At 40.9% G+C, this 16,072-nt stretch overlaps 1 protein-coding gene across 5 annotated transcripts in view; it reads right to left on the reverse strand.

Annotated features, from left to right (window-relative positions):
* Positions 1–7,794: 7,794 nt before the first annotated feature.
* The window catches only part of MET (MET proto-oncogene, receptor tyrosine kinase), a 137,351-nt gene continuing 129,073 nt past the window's right edge, over positions 7,795–16,072 (reverse strand). For all 5 annotated transcript variants that reach the window (XM_087764060.1, XM_087764061.1, XM_087764062.1 and 2 more), the window contains 5 exons: positions 15,664–15,845; positions 13,962–14,071; positions 11,368–11,533; positions 10,327–10,463; positions 7,795–10,180 (listed from right to left, as the gene is read on the reverse strand). In XM_087764060.1, the coding sequence (XP_087620186.1) occupies positions 9,970–10,180; positions 10,327–10,463; positions 11,368–11,533; positions 13,962–14,071; positions 15,664–15,845 (806 nt within the window). In that variant the 3' untranslated portion in view covers positions 7,795–9,969. The remainder of the gene's footprint in view (positions 10,181–10,326; positions 10,464–11,367; positions 11,534–13,961; positions 14,072–15,663; positions 15,846–16,072) is intronic.

Consider the following 16,072-nt stretch of genomic DNA (forward strand, 5'->3'; position numbering starts at 1 on the left):
TGGCGCTGGTGTTAGTATAACATTGCAAACACGGAGCCTCAGCGCACCTCCTCCCTTACCTACTGGAGTCAGATGTTTCCATCTTTCCAAATACCATAACTTCCCGTTACACCGCAAACAATGTCTCTTTTGTGCTCTTAGCATTGCTCTGCTTCGCTGGGTTTGGCCTGGTTTCTGCGTGGCCTGTCTCATGAATAAGTGCTCAAGACGTTCTTTGATTTACAGCGCTGTATTTAGAAGCCAGAGATCTCTAGTTCTCTGGCACTGCCTGGCTGGATTATGCAAGTTGTTCAAAGTTAACTGATCAAAATTAGTTAAAATAGAGACAAAGTAAGTGTAAAACAGCAGAATACACATACATTCAAATATATGGAGAGTTCCAACTAACTTGAGTTCCTGCTGCTGGCTTTGCCGTAGCTCTTTGGGTGAAAGCTGTCCTCCTGGTGAGGCAGCTTTCCTGACTGCAATGGTTCAGCTAAGGTAATCACAAAAGAATTAGTTAGGGAAGGGACATTGTCCCGAGACAAACGTAGGATATATACTTTAAAAAGAGAGGACTGAGAGCACTGCAGACCCATCTAACTTGTATAACCAGAAAGATCCGCAAGCAAGTTACTAATTTGCCTTGTTAGCACCTAGAGCCATAGTTCTCAATCTACATCTGTTTGTGGAGAAAACCACCAAGCATGTAATGTGCTGTAGTACCTAGCTTTTCCAGACAACCTGGATTATATCACTGGTGGCTTTCTTTAGCCATGAGCAGCAGAGCTGCTGACCTAATCACTCTAGAAAGTAGTACATTTTGAGAGTACTGAGTTCATCCTTGGCACCACGCTTAAGAAATGTGGATAAACTGGGAAGAACCAGCAAGAAGAAAGTTACAGCGTTTAGAAAACAAAGGATATGAGTAAGGGTCAAAAAAAACTTTTTAGCTTAGAAAAGATGAAATTAAGATGGGACATCTTTGCTTAAAGTTTTTCTGTAAATAACGTGACAGCCATTTGTTGGCTAAGTAGCCAGTATTGGGGCAAAAAAGAAGGCGGGTGAAGGGGAAGACTTAGAAAAGCAATCTAGGAGAACTTTAGCGCTATACAAATAATGAAGCCCTGAAATCCTTGTAGCTTGTACAGTTTTTTTTTTTTTAAGGAAAACTTTAGACAAACGTTTGCCAAGGCAGCTTAGGTGCATTCACACTATCTTAGTGACATGGGATGGACCAAATGATCTCCTGACATTTCTTCCAGCCCTATGTGTCTGTGCAAGTGCTTTGAAATTTATTGATGAAAAGCACTCTGTCCAAACTGGGAGGTGCTATTCATTACACTTCTTAGCAGAGTTGCAAAGAGAAACTCTTATCTCCAAAATTGGTTCTTTCTGCTCATTCTCTGGTCAGCTTTCCTCCTCAGGCCTTGGCGCTAGGCATTATCATAGCAGGCTGAAACTGTCATTAGCTGTTTAAAGAGTGTTTGATTAGAAGGATCAAGAAAGGAAACAAGGAGGGGTTTATGATGACATTTCTGTTAGGGAATTCTCCCAATGTTTCAGTATTTCCTAATCAGGAGTAATTTTGGTATTAATGTCCTTAACCAGTCCTCCTCAGAGTGATTGATTTTTGAGCTGTGTGCTGTGGTCCCTGTTACTGGATAATACCTTCGTGTTGGACAATGTACTGATGTTATCTCAGCTGATCACAGAGGTAGGATGGATTTGCCTCTCTTTCAACAGCCTTTTATCAGTTTTCCCTTATCTTGAAGTATAAATTATTGTAGACTGAGGAAGATCTCTCATATTCTCTAGTGTAGCTTGGCTCCGTGGGAGGATGTATTATGTATTCAATCTGTATCTACAGAAAACCCACTGCACAACATAAGCATCTGAAGTTGTGGATACATTTCACGTACATGAAAAATACAACACTGGCATTGCAAAACATAGATAAACCAAAGCAGCAGCGTTCCTCGTTCAGATCCCTGTATCTGACTGACACAGCTTACCTCTCAGCTATGCTTTGCCACTAAATAGAAGTTCCCTTGCAACTCTGCAAGTCTGTCACTTTACACTTAGATATTTGGAGCTTGCAATACATCTGGGAAGTGAAAAAACACTGGGAAGCATTTCAGATCTTGAAGGAGCTGAATGCTTCAAACAGATGGCTTCTTTCCAGAGAAAGCTCTTCCAGCTTTCAGAAATGCTCCTCATAAAATTTGACCTAGCTGTTAGAAGTAGGATATAACTAAGTAAGGGGGGGTGGGGAGGAGTGATATTAAACTTGTAGAAAGTAGTGTTGGGTACCTTGAGCAGTAAAATCCTTTGATCCCATTGCAGTCTCTAATTTCCTGATTGTGGCTGAACGTATGAACGATGGACAAAGTTTCTGTGTTCTCATTCAGGTGGTGAAGGAAGTGGGTTTGGTTTTTTTAGTTTTCACTGAAATGAGACCTTGTTAGTCTGAATTCAGGTTGAAAATACCAGAGGGTTGCTCCCGTATGTTGTACTTTATGAATGAGTCTGTTTTATAATATCTGCTTGGCAGACTAATGCATAAGTACAGTATAACAAATATGATCTAAAACAAGCATTTCATTAAGGAAGGACATTTGTTACTGGCTTTCAGGATGGGCTGTTAACCTTCATGGCCACCAATTTCCCTGCAATGAAGTTACTATTTTAACACCATTCAAGGTTTTATGCAGTAAAATAATAGGACTACATAAATTTTAATGCAGTTGTGGTAAATACTATGGGGACTTTGGAAGGGGGTGCATGGGAAAAGTGCTGTGTTGATAACGATTTGTTCAGCGCAGAAATAAGGATTTGTTTGTATTGATCATCACCATCCAGACATTATCTTCCTATTCAGGATTGTTTGCAGAAAATAACATTGGGTAGATATTTGCCCACAGAACCTCCATATCGTGATGCTTTCTGGTAGTGTGAAGATACCAGAGACAAGAAAAAAGACCAAGTGTTTGGTAAATCAGTTCTGGTGGACAGAAGAACCCTCAAGTACTGCAGAGAACTCTAGTTTCTGCCAAATAATCCAAAATCAGTTCTCATGGACTCCTCCCCAACCAACTCAGCTTTGAAAAGAAACAAAACCTATTTCAAGATGTCCAGAATGGCTGATAGAAGAGCCTTCATTTATCCAAATAGGCTGGCAGATATATTTTGAAGACTTTCACTCTCCTAGACATCTGACATAGACTTAAACATATTTTAAAATAATTTACTTTGTATTTTTGTGATGGTCTTAAGAAAATCCTGCTGCTATAAATTAACATCAAGATACCTAGCAAATATATTTTATCATTGTTGTTGCAGATGTACAAGTATTTTTCCAGGATATTTTTGAGTAAACTTAATATTCACAAAAAGAAGTAGAACTAGTCCTGGCATAGATGCCCTTTATTTACCTGCATTTCATACAGCAGCCCAGGTTTACACTTGTCAACGAGGCGAGTTTGTTTTCATCACTTCAGTGACAGTCACCGAAAGGGTGCAGTCAGGCATTGGACCAGGCTGCCCAGGGAAGTGGTTGAGTCTCCATCCCTGGAGGTATTTAAAAGACGGGTGGACGTGGTGCTCGAGGACATGGTTTAGTGGTGGACTTGGCAGTGTTAGGTTAACAGTTGGACTTAATGATCTTAAGGGTCTTTTCCAACCTTAACAGTTCTATGATTCTATGATTCAACGTTCACGGGGACTGGCATGGGCCTGACAAACTTTTACCTTCTTCCCAGCTGATTCACAGCTGCTGCTCAAAAGTTCTGCCAATAGCTGCCACAGTTCGGTGCTTCAGAGGTGCAGGGAAGACAGAAGCAATGCTGGCATGTTTTTACGATTCTTGAGCTGTTGGCCTCAGAGGGAAATACTTTGAATGCTGTTACGGCTCTTGTGTCCAGGTGGCAGGTATATTACATAGGCAGGGCTGGTAATGTAATAGGCAAGCTGATTTCAATAGATATATTTCCCGTAACTGAAAATGAATTAAGAAGCTATTCCGATAATTACATTTCTCTACAAAATGCAAAAGTTACATGATGACAGTGTTTTTAACTTCTGAGGCTGGTTGTCCTTCCTGTAGCAGTAGCCTCTTCTAAGGAAGAGCTTTTCAAGAAAGAAAACCATTAGCATACAATTGGGGTTGGATGTGGCTCGTTGCTTGTTACGTCCGACCTGCTGACTACGGCATACACGTTGTCATGTCATTGCATGCGCTTGCCCTCAGTTCTGCTCCGTGATCTCCAACAGGCTGCAGCTCCGCTGTCTTTCTTAAATTGTCTTTATTTTTTTCTGACCCGCACAAAAGAGAATATGCCACTGTTGTCTGCAGTGCTTTTTTTCCTTGCTCATTGAAGCTCTGACTGTATTTTTAGTGTTTGTTTTGGGTTTTTTCGCACTTGCACAGTTATGCCAACAGCCCCAGTGAGCTGCAACCTCATGGCAGCTGAGGTGTCCATGTTTGGTCATGCACCCTAAAGTTTTTGGCAATAGCACTTTTCACATCCTAAAGGAGAATATTCAGCTGTCATTTATACCAGAGAGGGGCTCAACGTGCACTTGGTAATTAGAACTCTGGCAAGTGTTAATACATGGTGTTTGTAGAAACGCACAGGGCCTCAGAGGCCCGAGCGAGGATGACTCCCCTGTTAAATTGTCGTAATGAATGTGAGAAGACATTCAGCAGATGATAGTAACAAACCGCCTAATGGCGCTAGGCTGTGGCAAAGTACTTACCACTGAAAGAGAAAAGCTCATGGAAAGCAGATTAAATAAATCACCCTTCTTTGGTGTTCTACCTTCGATTGTGCAAATAAATCCTACCAAGCCGGGCCTACAGCTTCTTGCTGTATTCGCTTAAATCCCTAACTACAACCATGCTCCTTTGTTGAACGTGGGAGCCTGGTAGGGCTGCAGACCCAAAAGGTGAAAGTGCTGCCCCGGGGCTTCCCATGCCAACTCCAGACCCGGGGAGGAAGGGACGAGGTGACAGCAGGGGGAGAAGAAATCTGAACGTGCCTCTCCTCTTCCTTCTAACCCCAAATAAGCTAACAACTGAAAAACGAAAAGCCCAGCGTGGTCTGCACGTCAGAGTCTCCTGTGTGGCGGTGTGTTACGCTCGTTTAGCTTGAAGACCCTGGTATTAATCGTGGACTGTGGTAAAACCTTGGAGATTTTTTTACTGACTTTTCAGGAAATCCTGAAAATATATTGGAAAATCCATTAGATTTAAATAACTAGAATAAAAAACATCAGAGTTGGCTGGACTGCACCTGATTGCCCTTCAGCCGGGAAGGTTTCCCCGGGCTGACCCTGGCAGGGGTTTACCCTCGGCTGAGGGTCTCTCCCCAGGCACGGTGTGTTGTGAGAAGGCTGCTGGCTCTGGAAAGGAAAGCACTGAAGTTCATAGTAACACCAGCCAGGGAAGCAGTGTTCCTTACAAAACAGAAACCCAGGACGTCGTGGAGTGGCTACAAGTGCTTCACCTTAATCAGAAAAAGTCTTTCGGCATCCTCATGGGAAGCGATTCTACCTTGAGCGTTAGCATGTGGATGGGGATTTCAAAAGGCACATTCAGGTTTAATGTCAGAGCACGCGTTCCAGTTCCAGGGCGAGAGGCTGATCTCCGGGCTGGTGTCTGCTGAGGCAGTCAAGTTGCTCTGAATTCTCCCTGCTGCCTGTGAGATCACAAGTTCTTGTAAACGTTTTAGCTAATCAGTCTGGCAAAATCCTGAGATTTTTCTGTGTTTTTCTTCAATGCTCGGAATACTCAGTTCATGACCTATTTGTTAAAAATAATGGAAACTGGAATATCTCAGGAATAGATGTTTTGGTTAGTGAGTAAAGAACCCATTAGGATTTGTATTTAATTTATCTGCTATGACCTTTTCCTGTGGTACAGCGTTACGGCTGAATTCCAGAAATGAAATTTCTGAAGGGAGAGTTTCATGTTTTGGTTTAAAATTATTTTGATGCCCTTTTGTGGTTGCTCACCTGTACTGCTTCTGCCACTGTAACAAAAATTGCAATGTACCTTTCCTCTTCATTTATTTACATGAGGCACGTAGGTCCCTTCTTCATGATGGAGTTTAACACCAGAGACAGAAAATTAGCAATATGCAAAGCCTTAGCAACTCAATGGCACAGTGTACCGTTTTCCTTGATTTTTAGAAACCTTTAGTATTGTTGGATGTATTAAAATTTTTCCTTAATATAGGGAAATTATTTAAAATGGTTGAGTCAATAGTGCACCAAAAAAAGTTTGCGTGAAATCAACAGGAAAATTTCAGGGGGGCGAGGATAGCCCTCCCTATTTTTTTAATCTCTTGGCTTTTGGGTAGGGTATCTGTTACGCATCGTTTTGACCACGGGCCATGTCCACTGTTACTATTCATGCGGGGGGAAGGCTGCCAGTGTAAAAGTCAGCTGAAGATCTGCTGCAGTGCGTACCTGGTATAAACAAAGTTACTAGGATGAAAAACGGAGCATGGGAAGCTTGTGATTGTGTTGACCCTTTCGAAAAGGCAATATAGAGCATCCCTTAGAAATGATGAAAAGTAATCAGAGGAATGTGTTACAAATCTGGTATTCAAGTTCAGACCATCATGTGGCTGTGTGTTACGCTCGTTTAGCTTGAAGACCCTGGTATTAATCGTGGACTGTGGTAAAACCTTGGAGATTTTTTTACTGACTTTTCAGGAAATCCTGAAAATATATTGGAAAATCCATTAGATTTAAATAACTAGAATAAAAAACATCAGACCTTTTAGCTGGATTGGGCTTGTGACACAACAGAAGAATGTTTTCATCCTTAGCTGCTATTTTCAATGCTTTTTTTCCCCAAAATACACTTTGAGCTGAAACTGAGCATACACATTTTCTGTTAAGTAAACGTGTCTGGAGAAAATGTGTTTTGATGTTGGTGTGCTTGATATTTGGAAATTACAAGAGCGTATAAATGCTGGTTTTAATCAGCTGAGACTTTGTGCATTAAAATATTTCTGAGTGAGTCAAGTATAAGATGTCCTCCTGAGGTAAGCTGCTGGAGAAACGAGCTTGTAGCATCATCTGGCTTAAGAGTGGCACGGACAGTGCATGTTGCAGTGTTTGTGGGGTACCTGCTTAAAATACATTTCACAGAAGTGAACTTGTGAAATGAGTGGGAGGCATCTCATGTAACTGGGAGGCAAAGCATGGGAGAAGAGCAGAGCTGGTTCCTGTTTCCCCAGGAGAACCAAGACCCCTGGGGACTGCAATGCCTTCTCTCTCCAGGTGTCACAGATACAAAGCACCTCGCAGAGATGCTTTATGCGTGATGGGTGACCATGAGGGATGCAGGTTCAGGTGCCTGAAGTTTCTTGTGGATCATGACTGATTAGGGAGCTTGGATGCTAAGCGCAAGTGCTGGCATCCTTGTTGGGGCAAGCAGCTACTCTTTACGATGCCCAAATTCTGAGCTTCAAATGTCACCCCCAACTCTACGTGCATGAAGAATTTTAAGGCTCTGCATGGGTGCAGCTGGTGGTTAGGCAAGAGGCTTCCTGTTCAAACAGACGATGCCATAGTTGGTCACGACAAATATTCTGCATGTTTCTCTGATCTATTAATGGGTCGGAGGCTGATGAACCGCATGTTTGATTTATTGGTGCACTCTCCATATTTTTACGTTTCTGAGTTGTTTCCTCTCGCTCACACAGTTCCACAGGTCGCTCTCCCCATGGTAGTCAGAAAAAGCATACAGACTTCTATCAGCTTAACAGTCAAATGTTAACAGTAATTACTGCACTCGGAGTGTAAAGTAGTACAATAATTCATTTTAATAACATGTTTATTAGGTCATAACAACAACTATAAACATAAGTACCATTCAGGTCTTTTTCAGATATATGAACTTACTAACATCAAATTTTTATCAGAATCACGTATTCTTACAGGTGTCCCAGACACAACATTAACTTTATTAAGCAAAAGTTCATAAATAGTAAAAATGTCCTCTGTTTCACATTGCAGCGTTCCTCAAGCATGTATGTACAAGTTTTGGAGTATCTTCTCCAAATCTGTGTGTCATAAACTTACTTAGCTGTTTTAACAACCATAGAGATGATTTTTTTTTTGCCTGCAGCAAAGCCTTTTGTCCTTGAGCAATCTACAATTAGTATTGCTCTCAGCAGACATGAAAGTTCGTTTCTGAAATGAAAGTGGTGATGAAACACAATACAATATTATCTGCTCATAGTTTGCCTACACACTCTGCCCTCATTATAAATCTTTCAGTTATAACACTGTCTCCCAAGAACAATGTGTCTCCCTTATATCAGTTCTTTATCTGCACTACCTCTCTTTGAAGATCTTAAAATGGTTGGCTTGCAGCAACGGAGATACTATATTTAAGGTGGAGTGTGTTTACAGTCAGTTCTTTTCCTTTTTAGTATTTACGCAGTATTTTTTAAAGGTTGCTACAATTTATGAATCATGTACGTTGACATACATTTTCTGAAATGTTCACAGTGCAGTATTTTGTGGCCTAACCAAACTTTGTAAATGTCATTAAAAATAAATTTTTTTTAATATAAAAATAGAATACTTTATGTGTTTACACCAACAAACCCAGTTCTATCCTATACTAAACAAGCTATACAGTAGTATGCACAGAATTCCACAGGAACAGAAATGACATGTGATGCTTGCCCTAAAGCTATAGTACTCTTCTCTAATGAATGAAAGTTTTATTTACACTCTCTTTACAAAATTGTTTTTCTGGTCATAATTTAGAAATAAAAGTAGGTATCGTAATTCACTGGGTTGTGTGATCCAAGAAGAGGCTAGGGGGGGCCTAAAGCTGTTTCTTCTTTTGATCGGTCTTCTCAGCTCTTTAGGGCTGGCATGAAGAAGTTATCAACATTCCCGCTATGGCAGTGTCTTTTTAGGTCAGGGCTGGCTGCAGTGCCTCCGCTCTTTACTCACCTTTGGTGGCAGCTCCACCCAAGGGTCGGTGGCAGAGCTTCAGCTGCTCGCCCTGTGATTCACCAGACAGCAGCTCCATAAGGCTGCCAGCCTGCCTGCCTGTCTCCTCTTCCTCTAGAATAATGCAGCCCATATTACTACATCCCAGGGATTAGCCTGGCATTTAATAGGGATGCCTTCAAGTTTTTATTTGCAGAGAGCGGTTAATTCTTTATTGAAAGAAATGGAGGCGCTGCATTTTTCAGCACAAGATCTGTCGATATAGGCTGTTAGTCAAAGAAGTGGTTGAATGTTGGAATAAAGCTGACGCTAGGAATGCTTTAAGTGAGATGATTTTTCCCTTCATTTTATGTACCGTCTGACTACACCAGAGGACTGGCAAGGCTGACATACTTACTTTACTGCACACCGTTTTTTGATGTTGATTTCTGTTGAGACATTTACCATGAGGCTCGCTCGCCTGGCTGTCTATGCTCTAAGAAACCTTGTTGATAAGGTGCAAAAATCCAAAGTTTGGACTGTGCGGGAGGAAAACACATTTTAAACTCTCATAACTCTCATTGTTTGTCTTAGCCTTTTGTGTGAAAACCATTTCTGCGCTGCTCATTATCCTAAAGTACATGCAACAGTAACAGTCCTTCCAGCCGTACTGATTGGTATTCTACTTTCTCCTTCATGGCATTAATGATGAATCTTTGTTCTTGGGTCTGAGCACACATTAATGGGAGCTAGTGGGAACTAGCTCTGGGTGGTAGCACACAACGTTTCCATTTGGTAAACTGATGCAGTTGTCCAAATACTTGGAAATTACTGTGATGGTTTATAGAATCCCATAGCCTTAAACAGTATGATATCATGTCCTTGTACTAGTGCAACTTGGGCAACAACATAAACATGTGCAACAGTGTTCTCACAAAGACCGGGCAGTAAAAACTAGTGGACAAAATGTTTTGCTTTTTGTTCATACAACTAAGAACGAGTTTTCCTCTATTTCAGACATACCCGTCATGTGTCAACATCCATGTCTGTGTTGTCTTGTGATGATAAAAGAGAAGGATAGGGAGCAATGCACTTCACGTTGACATAAGTAGCATTGACATGAACGTAGTGTTCCCCAATAAAAGTGGAGAAGATTGTTGATATTTTTGAAACAAGTTCAGAAAATGCTGGACGCATCTCAGGTTTTGGATGCCAGCACTTCAGCATGACTTCATACCTGCCATTCAAATAAAAGAAGTGTTCAATTATGAAATCACGTAAAAAGGAAAAAAAAAACCCAAAACTCGTTCCTCCCACAGTCTCACTTACTATAATATCAGAATGAGCAGCATTTGCAGAAGGCTTTGCAAACTATTTACTTACAGTGGGTCCGGGCAGTATTCAGGTTGTAGCAGCCTTCGTCCTTGTAATAAGTAAACAGTTATATCAAAAGAATTTACATCAGGATAAGGTGGTGCCCCTCTTGTCATAAGTTCCCATAACAACACACCAAAGGACCACTAAGAAAACAAAGACATAAATAATAAGCAATAGGGTTGGAGGGCTTTACATTCCAGTTTTAGAAGATGGTTTGACAGATTTAAGCATTCAAATGCATGGATTTTCCCTCTGAAAAGTTATTTTACTGCATTCAGCTTTCTTTTAAGTGGGCTAATAAATGCTGTAGGAACTTGAGGAGCCACTTAAATTAGAGTCAGAGGAACTCAGCTAAGTAAATGAAAGAAAAAAAAAGCCTACAGGCCTGCTACTTAGCTAGTATAAATTGGCAGACCTCTTTTGAGGTTAATGGAGCTCTGCCAATTTACATGAGCTGATGATCTGACTAACCCTGTGTAAATACATACTGAAGAGAATATACGTGGTGAAAAATCTATGCATCACAGGCTAATTTGAATCTGGATTGAAAGGAGAGCTAAAAGACAAAGTGATCCAGCCAACTAATGACTTAATCTTGTAATTTTTTCTTCATAAATGGCCAGGTAATACTTGAGATTGCTGTAGGCAGTCAGTAAGTCTTTATAAAGCAAATAAAGTCTTTTGAGAACTATTAAATTTTACTAGTGTCAAAGTTAACCTGTTTTGTCAAGCTTTCCAGAGCCCCTCCTATAGGCGGGTTCAGCTCCAACTTGGGTTCTTGGAATGTCCTTAGTTTCCCTTGGAGTGGGATTAAACTCCTAATTCTTTCCTGAGCAGTAACAGATCATCAGGTCAACATCTTGTTGCTTTGTGATTGGGACAAATGCCCTTTCTGGATGTAGAAACAGTCTCTTATTCTTACGTGAACTAAAGTTAGATTCAAATATAAGTTTTGGGTTGGAGTTAGTCCATTCATTAAATACTAGAGAGATGCCTCAGGCAATATAAGAGAAATTAATAGGTGATGCAAATATGTTTGTACATTACCACATCTGACTTTGTTGTGAACTTCTGAGTTTGTAAACTTTCTAAAGCCATCCATTTCACTGGCAGTTTAGCTCCTGTTTTATTGTGCACACTGTAGTATTCTTTATCATAGACATCTCTAGCAAGACCAAAATCAGCAACCTTGACAGTGAATTTTTCATCCAACCTAGAGAAATGACAAAAGGTATTATCTGCAACTGAGCAGGCGAGATTTACAGCGATGGTGGATTATAATGAGTGACTTGCATTTTTAAGACCATGACTTTTAGAAGGCAGTACTTTATCTTGGATCTATTAAGTAATGTAACAGTGAAAAAAAAGTGCAGCAAAGCATATTTGACACCCATTTAACACAGTGAATGAACTCAGAAAATTACTGATATTGTTTTGATAATATAATTTGAATTACAGTTCTTCTAAAACAATTGCTCTATACAAAAAGATTTTTGCTAGTAGCCTATACATCCTGATTGAGTGCTACATCATTTCTTCCACAGCTGTTTCTTCTTCCGTATGCTTAGAAACCTCTCTTTTTTATTTCCAAGTCAAGGCATCGCCTTTCCTATTCTCTCTCAATTTTGATAAGGAAGGACCCATCATTATCTCAGTGACTGCCCATATGTAATAATGTAGTCCTGTAACTAAGGATGTGTTTGGTGTCTGTACTGGGAAAGAATGGTGGCATAAGGAAAGTTCTGGAGTTACAGCTCAGCCATATCAGAAGATCTCCCTAGCTTTGCTCCCCCTAAGTTTGGTGTTTGTGCTGATAAGCAGTATCATTGTCAGAAAACACATAGAGCATGGGTGTTGGCATGCTTAAGCCTATCCTTCATTATATGTGCAGACCTAGCCACAGCAAACACCTGCTTCTGGGCTTCTTTGCAGAATCACACAATCACAAAATGGGTGAGGTTGGAAGGGACCTCTGAAGATCATCTAGTTCACCACCACCTCTCCTGCTCAAAGCAGGGTCGGCTACTGCAGGCTGCCCAGGACCATGACCAGTTGGGTTTTGAATATCTGCAAGGATGGAGACTCCACAACCTCTCTGGGCAACCTGTGCCAGTGTTCATAGAATCATAGAATCGTTAAGGTTGGAAAAGACCCTTAAGATCATCGAGTCCAACCGTTTACTCAGCACTGCCAAGTCCACCACTAAACCATGTCCTTAAGCACCACGTCTACCTGTCTTTTAAATACCTCCAGGGATGGAGACTCAACCACTGCCCTGGGCAGCCTGTTCCAGTGCCTGACTACCCTTTCAGTGAAGAAGTTTTTCCTAATATCCAATCTAAACTTCCTCTGGCGCAGCTTGAGGCCGTTTCCTCTTGTCCTATCACTTGCTGCTTGGGAGAAGAGACCAACACTGGGAGAAGAGACCAACAATGTTCAGTCATCCTTACAATAAAAGCATTTCTTCCTATCCTTAAATGCAATTTTCTCTATTTCAATTTCTGCCCACTGCCTCTTGGCCTGTCCCTCGGCACCACTAAAAAGAATCTGGCTTCATCTTCTTTACTCCACCATATCAGGTATTTATACACATGGATAAGATCCCCCCTGAGGCTTCTCCAGGCTAAACAATCCCGTCTCTCTCAGCCTCTACACGTGGCATTCCCCTGTCTTGAATTTATGAGGTTTCTGTCTGGACAACTCTCTGGTCTATTAAAGTCCCTCTGAATGGCACACAACCATCTGCTGTATTTACTGATGTAATAACTATATCAATACCAATGAAGGGACTAGGAGGGAACTTTGATGGGTCAACAGGGGACAGTTTATGCCACAGCAGCTTCCTGCACCTCTTCCAGGATAGTGGAATAGAGTCAAGAGTCCACAGGGACTGTATCTGCATCCTGGTTTCCTTTCTGATGGACATCGCTGTTGTGGCAGGGGCTGTGCTTCTGAATGCTGGATTGCACACGGCCACTGGGGAATGTGGTTAATTTTGTACCTCATTAATTCACAACATAGGTGATGAATCATAATAGTATCAGCAGCTCCTGTATCAGTTAGTCTTTGTGTGAACTGAACTGTTTGGCTACCTAGACACTAGTAAGATTCTTTGCATGCTCTGATTTTCTAATGTTAATTTGTGTGTGCAATTGAGCCAAAGTAAGCTCATACTCATGTAATGAAAGATTACTGTCAATAAGTCTCACTGGTGTTTCTTTGTGTTCCTGTTTTTCTCACAAAGTTCCCCTGTGTTCCTCTCCCTCCTGCTAGGTGCGGCAGCAGACGTGCTGCTTCTGAAGAGGCTGGGTGGAAGCACAGCAAGTTGAGACAACAGCAGTTTAACTTCCCTTAGGAGATGCCTTTTAAATGCTCTAACCAATGATTTTGAGAGGCTACACTTTCACCTCAGCTTTTCTTATTTCCCACACTCAAAAAAAGCTTATGTGTAAGAAGTGAGCCCTTAGCAAGCTGAGTAGCTCATCAGTATGCAAGACAAACATCAGTATAATTATGGAACAATGAAAAAACACTCTATTTTGACTAAAAAATTAGAATCCTGGAAACTTTCATTTACCTCATCTCACTGTCTTACACAAGAGAGTGTGATAGCGTGGCTGGAATTAGATGTTTGTACTTACATACAGTTTCTTGCTGCCAAGTCTCTATGGACAAACTTTTTGCTTGCAAGGTATTTCATCCCTTTTGCGACCTGAAGGCCAAATCCAATTAAATCTTTTACTGTTGGGTTCTGTAAAATACAAACATTTGTGATACAATGAATGCAGAAGCCCAAGGAGCAGAATGTTTTTTGCTGTGACTCTCGGTTTTTGACACACCTATCTTGCCACCACAATGATTAAGACAGGTTCGTGCTTGTAGTAAAACTGGCGTAAGTTTAGGTCAAGTTCTTACCTCCAGTGAGGCAATACAATTTAAGAAATCAAAAAAACCTGACAGACTCCAGAAGAGTGGAGTTTGCAGCATGAGCAGCATAACATGGGCTGGGAAGCGGAACAGTATGCTGAAATCTCAACATCACAGCTGATACAGAAAATTCACATTTGTGAACTTAGAGTAATAGCTTGTAACTCCGTAAAAGGTGCTAACTATGAACTTGGAGCTCATCAGCTGGAAACAACCAAGAAAGGCGAGCGTCCTATTTGGGGCAAAATAGGTGCAAGCTATCATCAATATGATGCCATGGAAAAGGCAAACAAGACCTTAGCAGTTACCAGAGGAAGATTTTCCACAAAGATTGGTAACTCTTTGTGCTGGTCTACAAGGTGAGACCTTACTGAAAATGTTGACTATAGAAACAAATATAAACATAAACCTGTAATTCTTTTATCCAACAGCATGACTTGTTATGTAATAGTATGGTCCGATAGATTTTTGTGTTGTTGCCATTGCTCCACATTATTTTCTTCTGTGGAACAATCCTGTTCAACTGTGGTGGTGTTCTATTTATTTCAGGAAGGACCACTGCACTATTCACAGACAAGGTCCCTGGTGCTTGTAGAATGAAAGAAGCTCAAAAGGGAAGAGGTCCCTACCTCAGAAAGCTTAACTCCCCCAACAATTTTTCAAGATGCATTTTTTTTTTTAAACTTTACTGGCTATTGTTGATTGCTATAGAGGTAGGGGTGAAATCCCATAGGCTCAGAAGTCACTTTATATTGTCCTAGCACTGTGAAATGGGTGAAATACTACAGTATAAAGTGGGCTTAAGCTACCTGAGGCAAGACCTGTGGTCTCACACTTGAGAGAAAGCAGTGAGGCACATTTGAGAAATCTGCAGTCTTTCAGTGAAATGTTGAAAATTTCTGATAAGAGAGAACTCATAGTTTGTATAACAATTGCTGGTTTTCTCTCTTAAGATAAGAAGAAAAAATATTGATAATAACGGGACTGTGTTAGCTAGTCCCTAGCTGGACATGAAGATCCCTTACCTAGAAGTTGGAAGAGCAGATGGTGACGACTGGCACAGCTGTGCTGAAGTCAACAGAAATATGCCAGTTTAAACCAGCAGATGGTTGGGCCCCTTGACTTAGATCTCATAAACACATTTGTTTATAAAGAGGCTTACGGATGGGAAATGAGAAATACTTATTGCTGATAATTTCTGGGAAACATTCTAGAGAGGAATTTGAGGGGGAAGGGAAGGAGTGGCAGCACTGTGGTTGGGCTTGGTGCCAGCCTAAGCAAGTGCTAAAGGTTAAGGTGTAGTAACAGCAGCAAGTTATAGACGTAATGTAATTATCAGAGCTTATAACCTGTGGTGTTGGAGCAGGGCGTGGCTAGACTTGCATTACCATTTTGTAGACCTCACCATGTACTTACATGAGTCTCATTCCTAATGAAGTTTCGAAGATCTCCGTGTTTCATGTATGGAAGAACGACTAAGGGGGAGCCTTCATTGGGCAAACAGATTCCCAGGAGCGACAGAACATTGGGATGAGTGAAATCTTTCATGATTATTCCTTCTTTCAGAAACTGAGCTACTTCTTCCAGGTCTGTAATCCCTGAGAAATCCAGTAATAAAATGAAATAATTAAAAGAAACCCAGTTCATTTCTGTACAGCATGTCATGGCACAACAAAGTGATAATGAGAAGCTACAAACATGACCCCCACCTCCCACATTACGACTAGGTTACGTGCATCAGTTTTCTTACAATTATTAAATACAGTTTGTTGGTGATTTTAATTCCGTTTCTCCTTTTCTTATTATGAATTATTTAGAATTGAAT

This window comes from Nipponia nippon, unplaced genomic scaffold, assembly GCF_047370975.1.
Source record: "Nipponia nippon isolate SJK-2023a ecotype South Korea unplaced genomic scaffold, ASM4737097v1 scaffold_3, whole genome shotgun sequence".
Lineage (NCBI taxonomy): Eukaryota > Metazoa > Chordata > Aves > Pelecaniformes > Threskiornithidae > Nipponia > Nipponia nippon.